Source organism: Vitis riparia, chromosome 8 (assembly GCF_004353265.1).
Source record: "Vitis riparia cultivar Riparia Gloire de Montpellier isolate 1030 chromosome 8, EGFV_Vit.rip_1.0, whole genome shotgun sequence".
Lineage (NCBI taxonomy): Eukaryota > Viridiplantae > Streptophyta > Magnoliopsida > Vitales > Vitaceae > Vitis > Vitis riparia.
This window is the reverse complement of record NC_048438.1, coordinates 19,373,923-19,394,544: the sequence shown is the minus strand read 5'-3', so window position 1 is coordinate 19,394,544 and position 20,622 is coordinate 19,373,923. Positions and strand designations below refer to the sequence as shown.

The window sequence follows — 20,622 nt, the reverse complement described above, 5'->3', positions numbered from 1 at the left end:
TAGCTCGATACTCGGCTTCAGCGCTAGATCTGGCCACTACATCTTGTTTCTTACTCTTCCAAGATATTAGATTACCTCCAATAAAAACAAGTACCCTGAAGTGGAACGTCTATCTGTGGGTGAGCCAGCCCAATCTGCATCTGTGTAACCAACAACCTGAGTATGACCTCTGTTCTCGTACAACACACCTTGGCCTGGTGTACTTTTGATATATCGAAGAATGCGGATTACAGCATCCCAATGGCTATCACATGGTGACTGTAGGAATTGACTAACAACACTCACAGGAAAAGAAATGTCTGGACGAGTAATGGTGAGATAGTTCAATTTACCTACGAGCCGTCGATATCTCCCGGGGTCTCCTAAAGGCTCCCCCTGTCCTGGTACAAGTTTGACATTCGGATCCATAGGTGTGTCTACCGGTTTACAGTCTAACATACCAGTTTCTTCCAGGATGTCTAAAGCATACTTCCTTTGGGAAAGGACCACAGCAGAACTGGATTGAGCTATCTCAATTCCCAAGAAATACTTGAGTTTCCCCAAGTCTTTGGTCTGAAAGTGGGTAAAAAGGTGTTGCTTTAGTTTCTGAATACCATCCTGATCACTGCCTGTAATGACGATGTCGTCCACATAAACAACCAGATAAATACACTGCCCCAAAGAGTTATGATGATAGAAAACTGAATGGTCTGCTGTACTGCGAAGCATGCCAAACTCTTGAACAACAGAACTAAAACGGCTAAACCATGCTCGAGGAGATTGTTTCAAGCCATATAGAGAACGGCGTAACCTGCATACTAAACCAGACTCCCCCTGAGCAACAAAACCAGGAGGTTGCTCCATATAAACTTCCTCGGCAAGATCACCATGAAGGAAGGCATTTTTAATATCCAATTGATAAAGAGGCCAAGAACACATGGCAGCCATGGAGAGAAGCAGACGAACAGAAGCAATCTTGGCAACCGGAGAGAATGTGTCACCATAATCAGAACCATAAACCTGAGTATAGCCTTTAGCAACTAAGCGGGCCTTAAGGCGATCAACCTGACCATCAGGACCAACCTTAACTGCGTAAACCCAACGACAACCAACGGTAGATTTACCCGAGGGTAAAACAACAAGATCCCAAGTGCCATTAGAGTGCAGAGCAGCCATTTCATCCACCATTGCCTGTCGCCAGCCTGGATGGGAAAGAGCTTCATGGGTGCTCTTTGGAAGAGAAACAGAGGATATAGCAGAAACAAAAGCAGAATAGGGTGAAGATAATCGATGATAACTCAAAAAATTGTAAATAGGATGAGGATTACGAGTAGAGCGAGTACCTTTCCGAACAGCAATGGGTAAGTCATTAGGAGAAGGCAGAGCCGGGGTAGGTGAAGCCGAAGGGATAGGAAGTGAGTCAGCAGGTGCCTCAGCAAAAGGGAGAGGAGCAACGACACGAGGGCGACGATGATAAACCTGAAGTGGCCGAGGAGGCATAGCATCAGGTGGGGAGACAATGGGAATAGGCAAGACTTCAGAAACAGGAAGAGACTCAGAAGTGGTGGAAAAGAATGGTGAGTCCTCAAAGAAGGTGACATCAGCGGAGATAAAGTATCGATGAGTCTCAAGGGAATAACAACGATAACCCTTCTGAAGTCTAGAGTATCCCAAGAAGAGACACTTCATGGCTTTGGCGGAAAGCTTGTCCTGTCCAGGAGTGAGAATATGAACAAAGCAAGTACAACCAAAGACACGAGGAGGAAGGAAATAAAGTGGTTGGTCAGGGAAGAGAAGGGAGTGAGGAATCTGATCATGTAAGACAGAGGAGGGCATACGATTAATCAAATAACAAGCGGTAAGAACAGCGTCCCCCCAAAAACGAAAAGGAACATTGCTATGGAGGAGGAGAGTACGAGCTGTCTCAACAAGATGTCGATTCTTGCGTTCAGCTACCCCATTTTGTTGAGGAGTATGAGCACAAGAAGACTGATGAAGAATCCCATGATGAGACATAAACGAAGTAAATGGGGCTGAAAAATATTCCCTGGCATTGTCACTGCGTAACACACGAATAGAAACATTGAACTGGGTTTGGATTTCAGCATAAAATTTCTGGAAAATAGAGAATAACTCAGCTCGATTTTTCATTAAAAATAACCAAGTACATCGAGAATAATCATCAATGAAAGTGACAAAATACTGAAATCCTAAAGTAGACGCAGTCCGACAAGGACCCCAAACATCAGTGTGGACAAGCTCAAAAGGAGACTTTGCCCGATTATTCAAACGCTTTGGGAACGAGACACGAGTATGTTTCCCAAGCTGACATGACTCACACGGAAGCGACGATAAAGTGGAAAAACGAGGGACCATCTTCTGGAACTTGGAGAGACTAGGGTGGCCCAGACGATTGTGAATGAGGAGAGGAGCATCAGTGGAAATGCAAACTGCAGGAGATGAATCCGAGGTGAGGTGATAGAGGCCTTGAGACTCACGTCCTATGCCAATCGTCTTCCCCGTACTCCGGTCCTGCAAGGTCACAAATTTATCAGAAAAGGTAATAGAGCAATTAAGAGTACGAGTGATTTTGCTGATGGAAATAAGATTAAAAGGACATTCAGGAGTATAAAGGACAGAAGTGAGAGGTAGAGAAGGCAGAGGAAGGGCCAAACCAATACCTTTAGCCACAGTTTGAGAACCATTAGCTAAGGTAACATTAGGTAAAGCAGAGGTAGTAGTAATAGAGGAGAAAAGATCCTTATTACCAGATAAGTGATCAGAAGCTCCAGAATCTAGAATCCAGGGTCCAAGAGAAGATGTGTGGGTAAGGCAGGCAGAGGCATTACCAGGCTGGGCAACAGAGGCAACAGAAGCCTGAGATGCGGAAGAGCTCGGAGCTTGAGGCAGCGGAGAATCAGAGGACTGGGCCACATGGGCAGTGCGAGGAGGTCGTCCATGTAACTGATAGCAACGATCGCGAGTGTGGCCAAGTTTATTGCAATAGGTGCAATGAGGACGTTGACCTCTACCTCGGGTACCACTACGGCCTCCTCGAGAGTTAGTTTGAGAAACTAACACAGAAGAATCTGAAGTGCTATCAAATGGCAAAGTCTGAGTGGAGGAGATACGGAGGAGGCGAGCAAACACATCATCCAAGGACGGAACTGATGAACTACCAAGAATCTGATCGCGGACAGGCTCAAGATCCGGACGGAGGCCAATAAGAGTAAGAACCATGAAGAACTTGTCAAGCTGTGTTTGTTGAGCCCCAACATCAGGAGTAAGAGGCATCACAGTCAAGAACTCCTCCTTAAGAGAGGCAATCTGGCCAATATAAGTAGATAGATCCAAGTCCTGTTGGCTGAGATGGACAATTGCAGAAGCCACCTTATAAAGACGCTGGATATCATTCGTATATAATCCTTTGGCCTGAGTCCAAAATTTAAAACAAGTTTTGTAGGCCCGAAGATGAAGAAGAATCTTGGGATCAACCGATTGCCATAATACACTACATAACTGTGCATCTATCTTCCTCCACTGTACGCGGTCAACCTCAGGGATATCTGCCTCCTGTGTAATCAAGTGATCCTCATATCCTTGACCCATAAACCAAAGTTCAACAGACGCAGACCAGGAAAGATAATTGTCACTGCCAACCAATTTCTCCGAAGTAATCATAGGAGATCCAGATATAACAGCGGAAAAAATGGAATTTTTAGTAGTCATATCTACTTATCTGAAGAATGAAGTATGTTTGGATCGAAGAGAGCCCTAATACGGCTTCAGATTGCGGCGTGGCACCACCGAAAAAGGGAGACGGCCTCAGATCGCGGCGTGGTACCACCAGAAAGGTAGAAGAACACTTCCCAAGGCACGTGCAGGGATTGGAGTGGAGAAAAAGTAGTCGGAGCTTCGCCGGAAAGGCTGTTTGGAGGGCCGACGGAGACAAAAATCCCCAAAAGAGGTATGTGCAGGGCTCGGATGGGAGAACCAGGGAGGTAGGGAGGCTGGTCGGCGTCAGGCGAAGCTGGAGGAGGAGGCGCGTCGCCGGAAAAGGCCTCACGCGCCCTCACGCGCCGGCGCGTGAGATTCAGTCGCCGGCCGGAAATTTGCGCGTGGACGGCGCGTGGATGGGATTTTGGTGCCGGTGCCTTCACAAAAGTTGTAGATCTCCTCCAGGCGCTCCTTCTGGTATAGTCGGTGTCGGAAAAATACGTCGCCGGAAAAGTCGCCGGAAAAGCTCGCCGGAAAATTCGCCGGAAAAGTTCGCCGGCGGTGAGTAGTTTCTGTCGACGATCCGAATGACCGGAAAGTATTGGAAGATGGGAAAGGTGACCGGAATGAAACACGGTCACCGGAAGGTTTCCCGGAGTTGATGACACGGGAAACAAGAAAGAATTAGGTTTTCTTCCTTGGCTCTGATACCATGTTGAGAGAGAGAGAGAAAGAAGAAAGACCTTAATTCTCATTAATGTAATGATCTACTTACAATTGAGAAATATATATATATACAAGGCTAGGAGTCCTAACTACCATACATGTATCCTATATTAACAAGGAAAGGTTATATACTATAAATACATTATATTCAACAGATAGTATAGCATTCTAGTTCATAAAAAATCTAATGACGAAATACAGAATTGGCAGAATTTCCATGTGGCTACTCCATTTTTTATGAGACAATGTTTCATGATTCCATGTTAGCATGACATTTCAAAAACAATAAACATGCATGCAATATTTTGTCCTTGTTCCCTTTTCTTGTTGACTCAAAATGATAATAGTGCAACATCAGTCAACATTTACCTCACCCAATGAGATAACGGCATTTTCATAGTGCACAAACAGTTTAGTTCTCAAATTCATTTTACTAAATATTTTGAATATTCCACGAAAGAAGTGTTCTGCTGAAACTTCTAGAAGAACAAAGGAGTATTTAAGTGGATAGTAGACTCTTCATAAAAAATATTACGTAATTCATGATAATCAACCTTTTAATCAGGGAGTTTCTTCAAGGAAATTCTCAAAACAAAGATCATCACGGAAACAGACAAATAGGTAAAAAAGACTGCTAAGTATCAAAGGATAATGATACATGATTTGGTGATTCCATAAGATCACAAACTATTTAGGAAAAAATTTGGAGCATATGATCCCAAGAACAAAACCCAACTTTCTCAGCATCTTATTTTGCTGTTAAGAGAAGCATCAACCTTCTTCTTTAATTTTGAAGAAATAGGATGTTAGAAAGCCACAGAAATTGGATATGTTCATTGTATTTATCTGTTAAAAATATTGTTCATATGTTGAATAAAAATAAACTATAAAAACCAAAAATAGAACTAAAAAAAATGCAGTTTAATTAATAAGCCAAATCTATGCTGATTCAGAACTGAGATCACAGAAGGCAAGCATGAGTTCAAGCTTAGCTCCTGAGACCCATCCTCTAAAAGCCCAAATCTAGGCCAAAGCCTTAGCATCTAAATAGAAGCCAAGAAAATCTGAGCAACCAAAGATTTGAACCACACCTCAGATGCAACATAGACAACATTGTCTATTGTCCGCCAATACCTAGCCGGGCGAAGACCATTCCGATCAAGACAAGCTCCGACTGTTTTTCCATCACTGCACCATATGAATGAGAATAGCAATGGTCAGACAAAGCAATGACCTAAGGGGAAAAAGAATTGCAATGGACTAGTCCACAAGTATATTTTTTAAAAAAGGACAAAAAGGTTAGGTATAGAATCCCAATTAGATTCTCAGGTAATATAATGACACTACTATATACGATGAAAATAAATCTATGAAAAATTTTATGTTTTGATTTCATAGTTCTGTTTGACACATACAAAGTTATACCAGAGCAATATCAGAGAGAAACAATATCCTTATTGCTATATATAATTGTAAAGAAATATATACAAAATAAAAATGTATATGCATATTTATATGATATGAGGGGAGGAAAGGGAGAGAAGGAAGGAGTATATATTATCGACATGCACTCTTATAAGCTATAATAAAGATATGTTTAATATGTTGATGTGTCATCGACATCTCAATGTCCTATCTTTTAAATATAGCCATTCCAGCATGTACATATGGTATCATATCCATATTCCATGTATGTATCCAACAACACAATAATGCACTTATATAATGCCTAATGCCATATAAGTTCTCCCCCTTCCAATGCAGGAGCATCCAAGAGGATCAAAAGGCCAAACAGGCCCAGTTTGGTTGGACTTGGATAACTAAATGGCGTGGAATTCCAGCCTTCACACATTTTTGAATCCTTTTACTTTGTTTCATTTTATTTTAGTTTTATTGACTATGAGTAATTAAGTATGCTCCTAATCTTTTTCAGCAGTCATGCTACATATTATGTGGTGTGAAGAGCAGATCCTGCAAGGTTCTAGAGAAGGAGCTAAGCTGAAACCATAGTTTTTCTGTTTCCTTAAGTATAATGGTATAATGATCCTTCAAATCAGGAGTAAGCAAATTCCTCACTAGGTTCAGTAATAGTGACTAAACATGAACTAAACACGCATCAAAGTCAACAGTGATAAGACCCAAACTTCTTTCACCAGGTTCATGTGCACACTTCTTAATGAGGCTTCTTACACACTGCATAAAGCCCATATCCTCCATGAGAGAAGGAATGCACTTCTACTGGACGCACTGGATGGCCATGATGCAAAAACTTACCTTAGGTAGGTTTTGAATTCTTCTTAGGCTCTTCACAAGTATAATTGTCGCCACTAGTTTGCCCCAGTTGATCTTTTCACAATTATAGCTTTTCACTATATATCACAAGTGACATTGGGCTATATCTTTCCTAACTAAATACCTGGATTTTATGTTTAAGACTGTTTGATCCTATAAGCAAGAGAAGATGTTAATGATACCTCAGCTAAACCTTTAAAATGATGAAAGTTGTCTTTGAAAGTGTTACCTGAATAAAAGCAAGGCAGGTCCATCCCAAGCTTCCATTTGACCCTTGTAATAGTTATAAAAATCAACAACCTGAGACCAAAAAACTGACTATTTACCATCTGATATCAACTTAAATTGGACAAAGATCAGTACAGTCAAAGAGTGGGCATAATTAGTTAATTATATAGGGAAAACTGGAAAAATATCAATATTTGACTTGAAGAAAATACAAGGACAAGAGGAAGTATAAACAGAACATGGGTTGAGCCAACAAACAAAAGCACATGCTGCTATCATTAACAGAGATATGAACCCAGACAGAGATGATGAGTAAAATTTCATTTGTTTAGCTGATCCAAAAAGGTTCAGATTTAGATCAGTATTTAATGGAGTTAAGTTGAAAGTATTTAATAAATTCAAAATGTACCACAGTAAACTTGTATTTAAAAAAAGTAAAAGTTAAGTAAAGAGAGACATTAATAATGTACTAAACCACAAGAGCTTCTCCAAAAGCATATTTACTGATGCACAATCATTTAAACTATAATTGCCAGCTAAAAAATACCTCAGGATATTTAATCATCAAAGTTGGATGATTTTTGTAGGCCTCCGGGACCAGAATCATTAGAGACTCCTCAGCAGAACGGCCACTTCTTATCAACAACTGAATAGGAAGAGATAACAAAGAAATTTGTCAGACAGAGAAGCTCTGTACAAAGAGAACAAAATTAACTAGAATATTGAAAATTAGAATCCTTGAGAAACAACTCAAAAAGAACATCAGATGAAACTTGCTCTAAAATAAAGTTGGAAAAAATAAACAAAAACTTTTGTGAAATGTTCTAGGCACCCTAAAAACCCCAAAATGTATAGTACAATGGAAAAGAAAAACATGAAATTCAACATGGACCATCTTAAAAACCAAGCTCTTACATCCACCAACTAAAAGCTTACAAATTAGACAGGAAAGAAAATTATTAAACAATCTTTCCAAATTAAACGCAAATTGAAACAATCAGAGTATAAGGCCATAAAGAGTCTAAGGTCTATATGGTAGGTCTGATAATACAAACACAACTACATGCATGATCATCACATATTTCAGAAGGAAAAAAAAAAAAGATTAGTTTTAATAAACTGAATTGCTGATGTCAACAAGTGTTTACATGACAATCATTGATGGGTAGGGATACATAAATAAATTATTGATTTCAAAGAAAAAAGAAAGCAAACGTGCTAGGGTGCCACAAAGAAACCCCACGACTACAATGGGAAACCAAAACAGCACATAAACAAAAAAGAGACTATAGCTAAAAAGAAAATCTCCTTGATTGAACTTTTACCCCCTTGTTAAATTTTTTACTCCTAGATAACACAGGGACAGTGACGATCAAGATTTCCAAACATCTATGCATAGTATCCAAAGCATCTACATCAAAATCTGAAGATCCCCGAAAAAACTGAAAATGCCAATTACAACCCAGCCAACAAGAAGAGAAGGGATAAAATAGAGGCTGCAAATCAACAGTGGAAAACCACACAATCAACCATTTCTTCCAAATTGAAAGATGTCAAAAGATATTTGGGAGAAGAGAGCCTCTCTCATTGGGCTAGAGGATATATGATGGAAGCAAGGATCTGATTGAAAAGCATCCTTTTTTAAAAATATGGCATTCTTAACCAAAAAAGGGAAAAAAAAGTCATACAGCAAAAACCATGCAAATGATCTGGACATAAGGGTGATAGCTCATACTTCTGCGGTGCTATCAAGATTTGCCGAGTCAGATGCCTTTGGGTTACCAAAAGGACGAATTTCATTTTCTCGACCACGCCAAACAGGCGACTTCAATGAGGCCTCTCGAGATTGCATCCAGTTCAAATTCCCCTGTATAAGGATTTTGGCAATGTAAAATGAATCAGAAACAACTTGTATATGCCTAATACATATGATAACAAAAAAGAATTCCAACCTGTATGGTATTGATCTCTCCATTATGACCAAGTAACCTCATCGGTTGTGCAAGAGGCCACCTTGGACTAGTATTTGTGCTGTACCTCCGATGATAAATGGCAAAAGGTGATTTATAAATATCACTCTTAAGGTCCAAATAAAAGTTTCCAAGAACTTCCGAGCGAAGCATTCCTTTGTAAACTATTGTTTGATTGGATAACGAACAGAAGTAAAGCTCATTTCCCCAAGTTTCTGACTTCACTGCTCTTTCAATCAATTTCCTACAGATGTATAGTTCTCTTTCAATATCATCGATGTTCTCTTCCTTAACAACTCTAACAAATACCTGCTGTATGTTTGGCATGGTTTCTTTAGCATAGTAACCAACTATAGAAATATCTACAGGAACAGGCCTCCATCCAAGCACCTCAAGGCCCTCTTGTTTGAAACTATTATCAATAACTACAGAAACAATTAAAATTTATGATCAGGAGAACAGATAACATGTGCAACAGAAAGATCTATCCCATGGTAGACCTCACTGCAATACAATCTGACAGTGTCAAACCAATAAATAAGAGATGAATCATATAGATGAGTACACATGGAAAGACATTGGCATGGAAGAAGTAATCATGCAGAAAGAAGTAATTTAAACAAATAAGTACTATATCAGCTAGCAATCACATTAAAATTGATCTTGTTGCTAAGGTTGGGATTACAACTTTTAAGATTCATATCATGCAAAATGAGATAAGGATGCACTAGAATTTCAATGACTTAAGAAAACCCTGGTTGTGTTTGTCCGGTTAATTAATAAACAGCAATAGCACACTTCGTCACCAACCCCAAAGAATATAATGCATTTAAAGCTCAAACATGCCAATATGATATAAAAGGTTAGAGATCTAAGCCTCCTAGGATCAATCTCAGCTCAATTAAACCAAATTAGATTCGTTATGACAACCAACATTCATTTCAACCCTATCGCCGCACTGATGAGCTAACCATGTTTAAAATTAAATATACCAAAAATAAGGCTCCACTTTTAGATTGCATCAGCATTCTACCATATACGGTTGTAAGGCTTTTTTTCCTTTTTCTCATTTTAAATATTAAGTCCGTTCCCATTTATCATACACATAGTCCAAAGTGGGACTTACTTCTCAGGATTAATCTTATATGTCACTCAGAATGCCTCAGTGAGCCTTCACAACGGCCCTAGTGGTATTCCAGGTGGTAGCCCAGGCTCTTGGGCAATCAACCACATGAAATGGCATGCAATACATTATTATTCGTTGTTAATAGAGTCAATAAATGATTTTTTTTTTAATTGTTTTTGGACCTTCTTTATATCTTGAAAGCAGGAGTTGCAGTGTAACTGCAAAGTGGTAAAGCATTCTAACATTTCATCTAAAAGACCTAAAAGCTGTCTTGATTGAACAGGTCAACTTCCCTGGAGGTAATACTTCCATGGCAGTGGCCACACACCCATGACACATTACGAATATCACCAAAAAACATTAACTTATCCTTGATACAGAGAGAGCTTAGTAATTATCAAGGAATCAAGGCTTGGAAAGCTTTAGTTTTCTTTGGTGGGAGGATTCCTCATCCTTCTCTTGTACTTCTTTCTTCTATCAATATATCCCTTTGTCGTTTCCTATCAAAAAAAAAAAGGCTTGGAAAGCTTTGGGTTTTTTTAATTAATTAATCTTTTTATTGCTTTAATTTTTTCTCATCTCTTGTGGATGAGATGTGATTAATAAATGGTAAATTTTTCTCATAACCTTCAAATGTGCAGCTTAATATGTTTCTTGCAACCTAGAGCACTGAATAACTGTTTAGCCTATGTGCAGACCATTTAAAAAAATGCCCAAATTCCACAGCAATGCCTAACATGAGTTTGACAAAACTGTCGTGTTTAAACCAGTTCTAATTGTTTTTCAACCAAGGCAACTTATCTGAAAAAGTAAAAAACTTCAATCCCACAATATCCCTTTCAGTTCTACAATCTCTCACTCTCAAAAACAAAATTTAGAAATCTTCTAGAAATTAAATGTGTCCAATTAAATTATACGTGAGCAAACAAGTTTCAAATAAAAGGGTGAAAAAACCTTTTAGTACATTATCTTTAATTTCAAATAAATTAAGATATTTGAAATATTGTGAATAACTGACTGAAACTGTAATAACAAAGCAGCCAAATAACTAGTCTGTTACAAGGCCCATTTCTGTGCTGCATACTCAAACATGGCCTACAGAGTTGCCTTGGGGTATTCCTACTCATTTCAAATTTTAGTGCAATATGAAGGCTTAACAGCACACAAGAGGAATGAATCACCATTAACTGATATAAATACTATACCTATACATAATATGCAAAATCTTGCAAACCATAAATGAAATTCAGGAGGTAAACAATTGATCACAATGACATAGACATGCTGCCATTATTCGAAATGCATGGAAAAAATTTTAAGGGTCAACTTGATTCAATGTTCTCTAAAGAATCACCTGTTTTAGCTTCTTTCATAAGGTCATCATCTTTGGGGAGAAAAACCATTCCAACACCAGTATGCAACCTATCAAAGGAACCAATCCTTTGCTCTTTGGCCCAATTGTTAAATAGATCCCATGGAATTGAAGTCATCAATCCTGAACCATCTCCAGAGTCGTTATCAGCTCCACAGCCCCCACGATGTTCCATGCAGCTAAGGGCAGCAAGGGCATCCTTGACAACCTCATGGGATGCTTTGTTATCCAAATTAGCAATGAATCCAACTCCACAAGCTCCTCTCTCTGATATTATGTCATCCAAGTTTGCAACCTTATAAGCATAAGATTAGATCATAAGAAACAATCTTTTTACAAGCATGCTGGGCTAAAAAAAAAAAAAAAAAAAACAGAAAGAAATAAAATGAAACAGTGAGCTACTCCAAATTCTGAAAGAAAGTAAAAAATTAATAGCTTCACATGAAGAACAAATAGAAGAAGAAAGTGGATGTAATGCTATTAATATGGTAGGAAAAAGGATGACACTCTGTGCACCCAGGTTGTACCAACTCTTTTAGAAATTTTAGTGGATTACATCCTGATCACAGAAGGGATCAAATCTATGATGACTTTAATCCTCATCCGCTGAATCTCCTAGTAGATCATATGTATAAAAATCAACCATGATTTTGATAGCTTCAGATATTCAGTTCCAATCTAATTATTTAATGGTATAAAAAAACATCAGAGAATGAACTAAATAAAAAGTAAAAGTCCGATGACTAAAAACAAATATTGTTAGGCATGGTTTTTCAAATTATATCTGCTAAGCAGGAAGAAGAAGAAGAAAGAAAGCAATCAACTCAAGTAATTTCAAACTACCAAGATGCCCATTCGTTGTTAGTTAGGCTATAGAAAACATATTTAAATGAAAATAATTGAAGGAAGGGGAAAAAAGCTAAAGTGAAAATATAAGAATTTTAACCAAAAATATGGAATCAGGAAAGATAAATGAACATAAAATTAAAAATGAAAATTGTAACTATACAACATCATCAAGTCAGTTGAACAACATTAGGCATGGGAAAGAGGAATCCACATGTACATCATGTTATGTCAAACAAGAAAAAAAAAACAAAAACAAACTAACATTAACTATACAGCATGCATAAAGATAGACCCCAAATGTAGCATAAAGGCAAGGCTGTGAAGAAGCAAAAAGATTGTCTTGAACAAGAATGGTTAGACCCTATTGATGGAATTGCTAGCACATAACCAAGGAGAAATATTTTTTAAGTTTATAAGACAGCACCTTCTTGTCATGGTTGAATGAGCAGGACTTTTTTTTTTTTTTCATTTTTTTGATGAGAAACAATGGTATAATATATTAAGATAAGTAAAAATAAGTACAAACAAGGGTGATAGATCTCCAAAAAGTACACAAAAAAAAAAAAAACAGTAAGAGCCTCCAAGTTCAAGGATCTATACAACTATGAGGTTCCACAAGTATGTCCCATGTGGGAATATACAAAAATAATCTATCCTTACTAGCCCACACCCTTGGAACTGCACACTGGCATCCAATCAAGTTGGATCAAATTAAGGGGAACACCCTTAAAACTTGTGTTGCAAAAGGCCCAAAAGGAGGCTAAGGAATGAATTATGTCCCAAAGACCCTTTCAAGTTTTCGCCTTTTCCTAAAAAATCCTAACATTTCTTTCCCACATCAAAGCAAGACAAGCAAACTACCACAACACCTTGCCTCTACTGTACTTCCCAATCTTTTATATGAAATAATCATCATGTCACATACACTTCTAAGAGAAACCCAATCCATATGAGCTAAGCTTAAAGTCTATGCCAAAGCCCCAAACTCAATGGACAATGTAATATATCGTTTAACCCCTCTCCATACACAACAAACAAACATCAAGACTGAGGGCTTTGTAGGATCTTCTCAATCGTAGCATTTCATTGGTGTTTACCTTCTTAAGTGTCACTAACCAAGCAACGGATTTGACTTACATGGGGCTTGCAATTTTCAAAAAAAATCAATAAGGAATGATGGAGTTAGATCAATATGATTGAACATGATTGAAAAGAACAACCTGAAGAAGATGGGACCAAGCTCTCGAATCAGGACCAAATGGAGGTAAGTGCAAGTGAGAAAGAGAGGACATGAGTCTTTCAAGATCTTCTATCTCAAGATCCGAAAGATTGTGACAAAAGTTTAGATTCCAAGAGAAAGGATAAATAGACCCAAGAACCGATGAGATAGGTTTTTAACTATGACAATTCTAAATAGACCTGAAATGAATGAGCAGGACATGATGGTCAGATTATGGGGGATACCATCTCTGGTACCTTGTTAGGTTAAAGTTGACGATTCTATCTTGGCCTTTTCTTAAACTTCTATTCAGCTATATGAAAACCTATGCAATACCTGATTCTTTTAACTTATTGCTCAAATTCTTGGAATTCATTTATGAATAATGAACCTCTTATACATTTTATAAAAAATATATGAACATCAATTCAGATAAGAGTGGGTTTCAGCTACTATGTCCATCCAAAACTATTATTCTAGTTAAACTTGTGTTATTAATTTTATGGAGGTTTTTTTATTTTTCCTTTTTTTAATAGGCAAATAAGAGTCTAAAAAAGAGAACCTAAATAAAATAGAGACTCAATTCTAGAATGTAGGAACTATAGAAGGAGTACAAAAACAAAGAAAAGAAAATATAATAGGCAAAATCAGACCTCAACTGCTACCCAGGCTGTCAATAAAATCTAAAAAAGCCAAACTTCCAACCCCTAAAGGTATCCTTCAATCAATGAAATAAAATTTGACAAAAACATGTCAACTCCAAAATTCAAACCTTTAGAGATCACACATTTCCCACTCTTTCCAGATACAGAAAAACAGGCACAATGGAGCCAACTCAATACCCTCCAGCTGCCTTTACCAATAGAATTACCATGCCAAAAAGACAAAGTGGCATTAACAGAAAGAGAATACAGTTAGCAGATTTCTCATCTTGCTTAAAAAGACTGCAGGAATTAACCATAGACCATATATATCAAGTGAGAGAATTTTTTTTTTTAACCCGAAGATCAATTGCAAGAATCTAACTTTCAACATCTAACTGCCAACAGTATCACCAGCCCTATTGTAGTATGGTCAGGTTCCCAAAGTCCCAACATTTATCTTCAATGCCACTGCCCCTTCTAAAGATCAAAATTTTCAGAAAACCAGGATAAAGATCCCAGCCTCTAAGTTGCCCTTTTTAAAGATTAATATTTTCACAAAATCAGGGTGAAAATCCTTGCCCCAATAAGACTTCATTTCAGATAGGTCAAGTAAAAAAAATAAAACAACCATTCCATTAACCTCCCTTCTCGTGATTGGTGATGATTAGCATAACATTTTCAGGTTTAGTTCCAAAGCACAAAAAACATGAGCTTGAGCTCTTCCAGAAATTTTCTTGCTACAAAGGGATCAAATTTTGGGCATAACTTGCAATCTACTGGAAGTTTAGCAAGATAATAATGGGATCATCATAGAGAAACACTACCAAATGAGAACTGCTCTACAAGTACTTGTATCTGCGATCATAGAAAGTTTAGTACTTACATATTTATGGTCAGGAAGAAAAGGGGCAAAAAAGGGAGATGTGACTTTTCCCATCCACACTCAATCAGCATCATATCTCATGAGTTATAATTTAGAGGCAGACAAAAATTTTATGTTCCAACACAGACACAGGTGAAGGAATAGGAAGTCCCCAAAATCTACACAGACACAGTTACAGAAGTTCATGCTTGTGAATTTAATCTGATGTAAAATAATACATTTACTTGGATTGTTTTCATAAGCATATAAGGAAGAATACTGGATACAACTAATGAACAAGGTACAACTTCAAAACAAACCCCCAATGAAAAAGGTGCAATTAACTATTCCTTTCAAATCCTCTAAATAGATTAAGATTGGCTCTTTTTGGGGTGTCAAAACTAGTGTTTGACAAAGGAGATGCAGACCATCAAAGCAAGAAACATCCTGCTCTTCTCTCAGGAAAATATTGCAGGAATGGCTGTCCTCTCTTTAGTAGGACAGATTCTTCAACCATGTTAAATTTCAGTAGCAGCACTTGGGTGCAGTCAAACACCCCACTTAAATCGCCCATAGATTCCTTTATGGACCTGAAAGTGCATTAACTTACAAACCCAGAATTGAATAGTGTAGTAGTTTAACCTTTTATCTTCATCAGAAGTTAGTCCCACTAAATTAAAGACACACCCAACAATCGTTTACTACATGTTAAGGATATACTGCCAAAAAGCTTAAGTTATCAAAGTAGCTAATCAAAAATTCAAAATCTGCTGCAAATTCAAAAGCCATTTGGATACAAACAATAAAAATAATGGAGTTAAAAATTAATGATAAAACTAAAAGATCCAAGCTCAGAATTGAATGGCATATTATTTGAACCTTTATCTTCATCAGAATCTAGTCCATTGACATTCAAGAAACAACCAATACCCTATTGTTCACTGCATATTAAGGACCTTATCAAAATTGCTAACAGAAATTTCAAAATCTGCTAAAATTTCAAAAGCCATTTAAATTAAAACCATAAAAATAGCAAAGAAAAAATTGTCACAATGCTAAAATTTTAAAGTCCAAAACTAAATAGCACACCATTTTGACCTTTGATTGTAATTGGAATCTAGTCCATCTATGTTCTAAAATTACCCAACACCTGATTGTTCACTATGTTTAAGGATCTATCTAAAATACTAATGTTACTAATACAAAAGCCAAAATCTGCTATAAGATCAAAAGGCATTTGAATTAGAACCATAAAATAACAAACAAAATTAGCAAGGCACTAAAATTTCAAAACTTAGAATTAGATAGCATATTATTTTCACCTTTTATGTTAGTTGGAATCTAGTCCGTTACATCCAAGAAACAGACATAACAGGCTGTTTACTACACGTTGAGGACCTTAGAGTTCAAATAGTCATTTCAATACATAAGTAAAGCAAAATCAGTCATAACAATACAATATACAATCTTGATCTTGATTTTTTATCTTATTGAAAGTGGAAATAAGACTATCCAAATTCAAGAAATACCCAACACCTGATTGTCCACATGTTAAGGACCATCCATTTCAAATTATTGGAGTTGCTAATTCGAAATTCAAATTTAGCTACAAAATCGAAAGTAATATGGATCAGGACCATAAAAAAATGACAGAAAATTTAGTTATAAAGTTAAAATTTCAAGCACGCACGCACACGCACACGCATAGCATAAATAGAAAACTTCACGCTTTTCTTAACGCTGAGGGTCCGTTTGGCACATTGGCAACTTTTAGTGAAGCGCCATGAAATCCTTTTAAGCTCAAGAACATCCCAGTGGAACCCGCTTTCTGAGTTTTAAACATTTTAATGTCTTTAACCTAAAGTGTTATATTCTATAATCAAACACGAAAATTACTCTTAAATACAATCAAGAACCGGTTGGAACTGGGCTTAAATATAGTATTCGGTTACGATTTTGAAACAACTTTTATTGCTTTCAAAAAGTAAACTCAAGGAAGCAAGAAAACTACTCCAAAAAATGCCGACCGCGACTCACACACCTTGGGTTTTGAATCGGAGCGTGAACTCGATTGCTCCGCCGCGTTCTTGATACGATCAAGATCCAGAACCGCGTTGATCGTACCAAACTTACCGGCCGAGAATTTGTGAAATCTCCGGTGGCCGGAGACTCCTATTCTCGGGCGCGCACGCCGCGATTTACAGTACAGCCCAACAAAATCAGCGAGAATGATGCCCTTGTTCGTGGCAAAAACTGAAGTTGGCGGCGGAGATTGAGCGGCGGGAAAGGCATTGGAGTGAAGAAGCTGAGAAGTGGGAGAGAAAGAGTGGAGAGACATGGCTGATTCTGGAGAGAGAACAACCCGGAGAGAGAAATAGAATAAGAGGATCGTGTGGAGAAGGAAGAAAATGGATGTGAAGATAAAAGAGCGAGGGGCTCGGAACCACCCGCCTCTCTCGCGTCTACTTCTTCTTCTTTGATTGATGTACAGACCAAAATCCCAATCCTCTTGTATCGTGGTGCACCCTTTTTTCCTACACCTACGAAATGTGACCGTTCGGATATGAGTCGGGGCATCCCTCGTTCTATGATTTGCGGTACCAAATGGTGTTATCTTAATCTTGCGGTGATGGACTTGCCACGTGATGATCTTTATGTATTGAAAGTTTTTAACATCGATCCTAAGTGGACGGTGGACTTCACGTATTCCGCATAGCCGAACCCCCGTTTTTTGGAAAAAATAATGTGCGTCGTTATCATTTGATGATTCTCATCAGCATGCTCAAATGGTCAATAAAACCGTCCTAATATTGATATCATTGAATTTTTCTTGAAGAGAAATTGACGTGTCAAATTGAGTTTTTGTTATTTTAAATGTTGTCGTGATAATCTGTAATTAAATTATTTTAATATTAATATTAGTATACATATATATTTATTACTTTTTTGTATTTTAAATTTATTTAATTATATTATTTATCATTTTTTATTATTTCCACGGTCATAAGGAGTATTAAATTAGTGTGTATATATATATATATATATATATATATATATATATATATATATATATATATGTATTTATTACTTTTTTGAATTTTAAATTAATTTAGTTATGTTATTTATCTTTTTTTATCATTTTCACGTGTCATAAGGAGTGCTTAAAAATTTTCGATTTCCGATGGTGTCAGAGTTTTTATTATTTTATTATGTTAATTATTTATTTTTATGATTTCCACGTGTAATAAGGAGTGCATAAAAATTTTCGATTATTTTGCCCATAAATAGTAAGATTTTATCCAAAAATAAATTATTTTAATATTTATATTAGTTTGAATAAAGTGAAAAATCGAATCCAATCATTGCAGATTTGCAAAACTCATGTAATAAACTGTGGGATTCCAGTTTATTCGATTTATGAGAGATTCGTTGACCTCTTTGTCCACCTAAGCAAAAGGTAGAGAGAAAGGTCGTGATTTGGTATCTTAGGCTTGACCTACCGCCATTTGCCAGTAACGTGCTGAGTCATCTAACGGGTGGCGTTTGGCAATGACTGGTAACAACCGGTTCCTTTGGGATGGAAACGTGTGTTTGGTAGTCACATGACGAATTGTCTGTCTCTTTACGGTTGTGGGACAGACATAGATACCGGCAGAAAGTGGTCGGATTTCGGTATTGTTTTCGTACGCAATAAAATGTGGCACACCATTAAAGTTGCATCTTAACCGTTCATCGCTAATTCATCCAAACTGTGCCACGAATGCGGTAACCAATTCCAAATGACATGGAAGTCATCCTGGCAACTCCCTACTAGTGCTGTGGGAGAATTTCACTTCAAAGGTGATGCGGGGGTGGCCTCCAGTCGTTTTCAATTCTGGCTTTTGGAACCTCCTAAAAGCCGACCTACCATCTATTAAAGGATTGGAAAGAGTACGCCCCACCATTTGCTATCTATTGCCCTTTTGGGTGGATCACGTTTTTTTTTTTTCTTATTCAGACTTCTCTCCTAAACCTTAGCAATTATCAGTACCACATAACCTTCATCCACAAATCCTTTCTCAGAGGTTACAATAAAATAGAAAAAGCAACGTTCCTTTTCCCATCTACTTTTAACCCATTTGGGTGTAAGATAATTTAATAAAAAATAGTAATATGTAGTCTATTTGGTAACTGATAATATTTTTTGATTATTTTTTTTTAAATATAGGTTAAATAATTAGAAACTGTTTTTTTAAGCACTTTTAACCCCTTTGGGTGTAAGATATTTTAATAAAAAATAATGATATAAAGTTAATTTGGCAACTTTTTTTTATGACGGTTTTGACAGTTTTTTGTTATTTATAACCAAAAAAAAGAAAATATGTTTCATAACTATAACCTATTTTTATTTTTTATTATTATTAAACCACAAAATATAGTATTTAAAAAAACATATTTTAGTTATTTTTTATTATTTTTACTTAGTTTTTTGAGAATATTTTTTAAAAAATAGTTATAAAAGCATGAAGAATTATTAAAAATGAAACATTTGATATAAAATTAATTTTTAAAACATATTAAAATATAAAGATAAATTTTAAAAAAATTTATAATGTTTTTAAACAAATTTTTTATTTTATAAAATATCAAATAATAATTTTAAAAAACCGTTTTAAAAAACAATTATCAAATAAGATCATAATTCTTGTTTTGTTTGTAATTGTTCCAAAAGTAAATCACAGGAGAAAAACAAAAAGAAAATCATGTTATATTATATATTTATAAAATGAAAAATAGTTTTATATTCTATAAAATGTAAAATTCCATTTTTTTTATTTGTTTTATGGTGAATTTTTAAAAATAGTTATAGAAATATGAAAAATAATTTAAAATAAGATATTATATACAAAAATTATTTTTAAAACATATTTAAAATCATCAAAAATGTAAATTAAAAACATTTCAAGTTCTGCAACAAACATTTATTTTATCAAAAAGTATAATTTCTATTTATATTGTTAATAATATTAATGATTAAAATATTAAAAATTTACGATATCATATTGCTAAGTAAACAATATCGTGATATTATATTTATTAGCTGCTGTACAGACGGCCTCTTTTGGGTTGACATACGGTCCGCTTGGTTGGTCTAATTTGGTGGGCCCAAAGTTAAATGGGCTTGGAAGTCTGCGAAGGGAATATATATACACATGTAGGGCCGTGAGGGCCCACAGAGACAAAACCATGCACGACACAGGCCCATGAAGCCCACCTCATTGATGGCCGTGAAAAACATTCCACGTCATATCATCTCTATATCACCTGTCATCGTCAAAAGCGAGATAAAACCTTCTTCTTTTTTTCCAAAAATTGGAATAAAATTGATTCGTATTTGAAAATATTTAATTAAAATTCATAAAGAAAATAAATTAAATTCTATCCATGAGTTTAGAAGGGTAATTATGTCAATATCACCAATTTTAAAAAGTTTTTTTTAAATCCTTTTTTTGTAAATTCACAAAATTGTGACTGAGGAATAAAATAACAAAGGGTTCTTTGAGCACATTTATTATTTTAAAAAATATTTTTATTTATTTTAATATTTAAATAAAACCTACTTCTAGGTTTTTCTTTTTCATAGACTTGGGCCGAAATT

At 36.3% G+C, this 20,622-nt stretch overlaps 1 protein-coding gene across 1 annotated transcript in view; it reads right to left on the bottom strand.

Annotated features, from left to right (window-relative positions):
• LOC117920766 (ferredoxin-dependent glutamate synthase, chloroplastic) overlaps window positions 1–17,434 on the bottom strand; it is a 58,180-nt gene extending 40,746 nt beyond the window's left edge. The window contains exons 1-7 of the mRNA XM_034838378.1: window positions 17,026–17,434; window positions 11,393–11,705; window positions 8,895–9,337; window positions 8,678–8,809; window positions 7,490–7,588; window positions 6,944–7,014; window positions 5,514–5,610 (exon numbers count right to left, since the gene is read on the bottom strand). Coding sequence (XP_034694269.1) covers window positions 5,514–5,610; window positions 6,944–7,014; window positions 7,490–7,588; window positions 8,678–8,809; window positions 8,895–9,337; window positions 11,393–11,705; window positions 17,026–17,322 — 1,452 coding nt within the window. The 5' untranslated portion in view covers window positions 17,323–17,434. The remainder of the gene's footprint in view (window positions 1–5,513; window positions 5,611–6,943; window positions 7,015–7,489; window positions 7,589–8,677; window positions 8,810–8,894; window positions 9,338–11,392; window positions 11,706–17,025) is intronic.
• Between the last annotated feature and the right edge of the window lie 3,188 nt (window positions 17,435–20,622).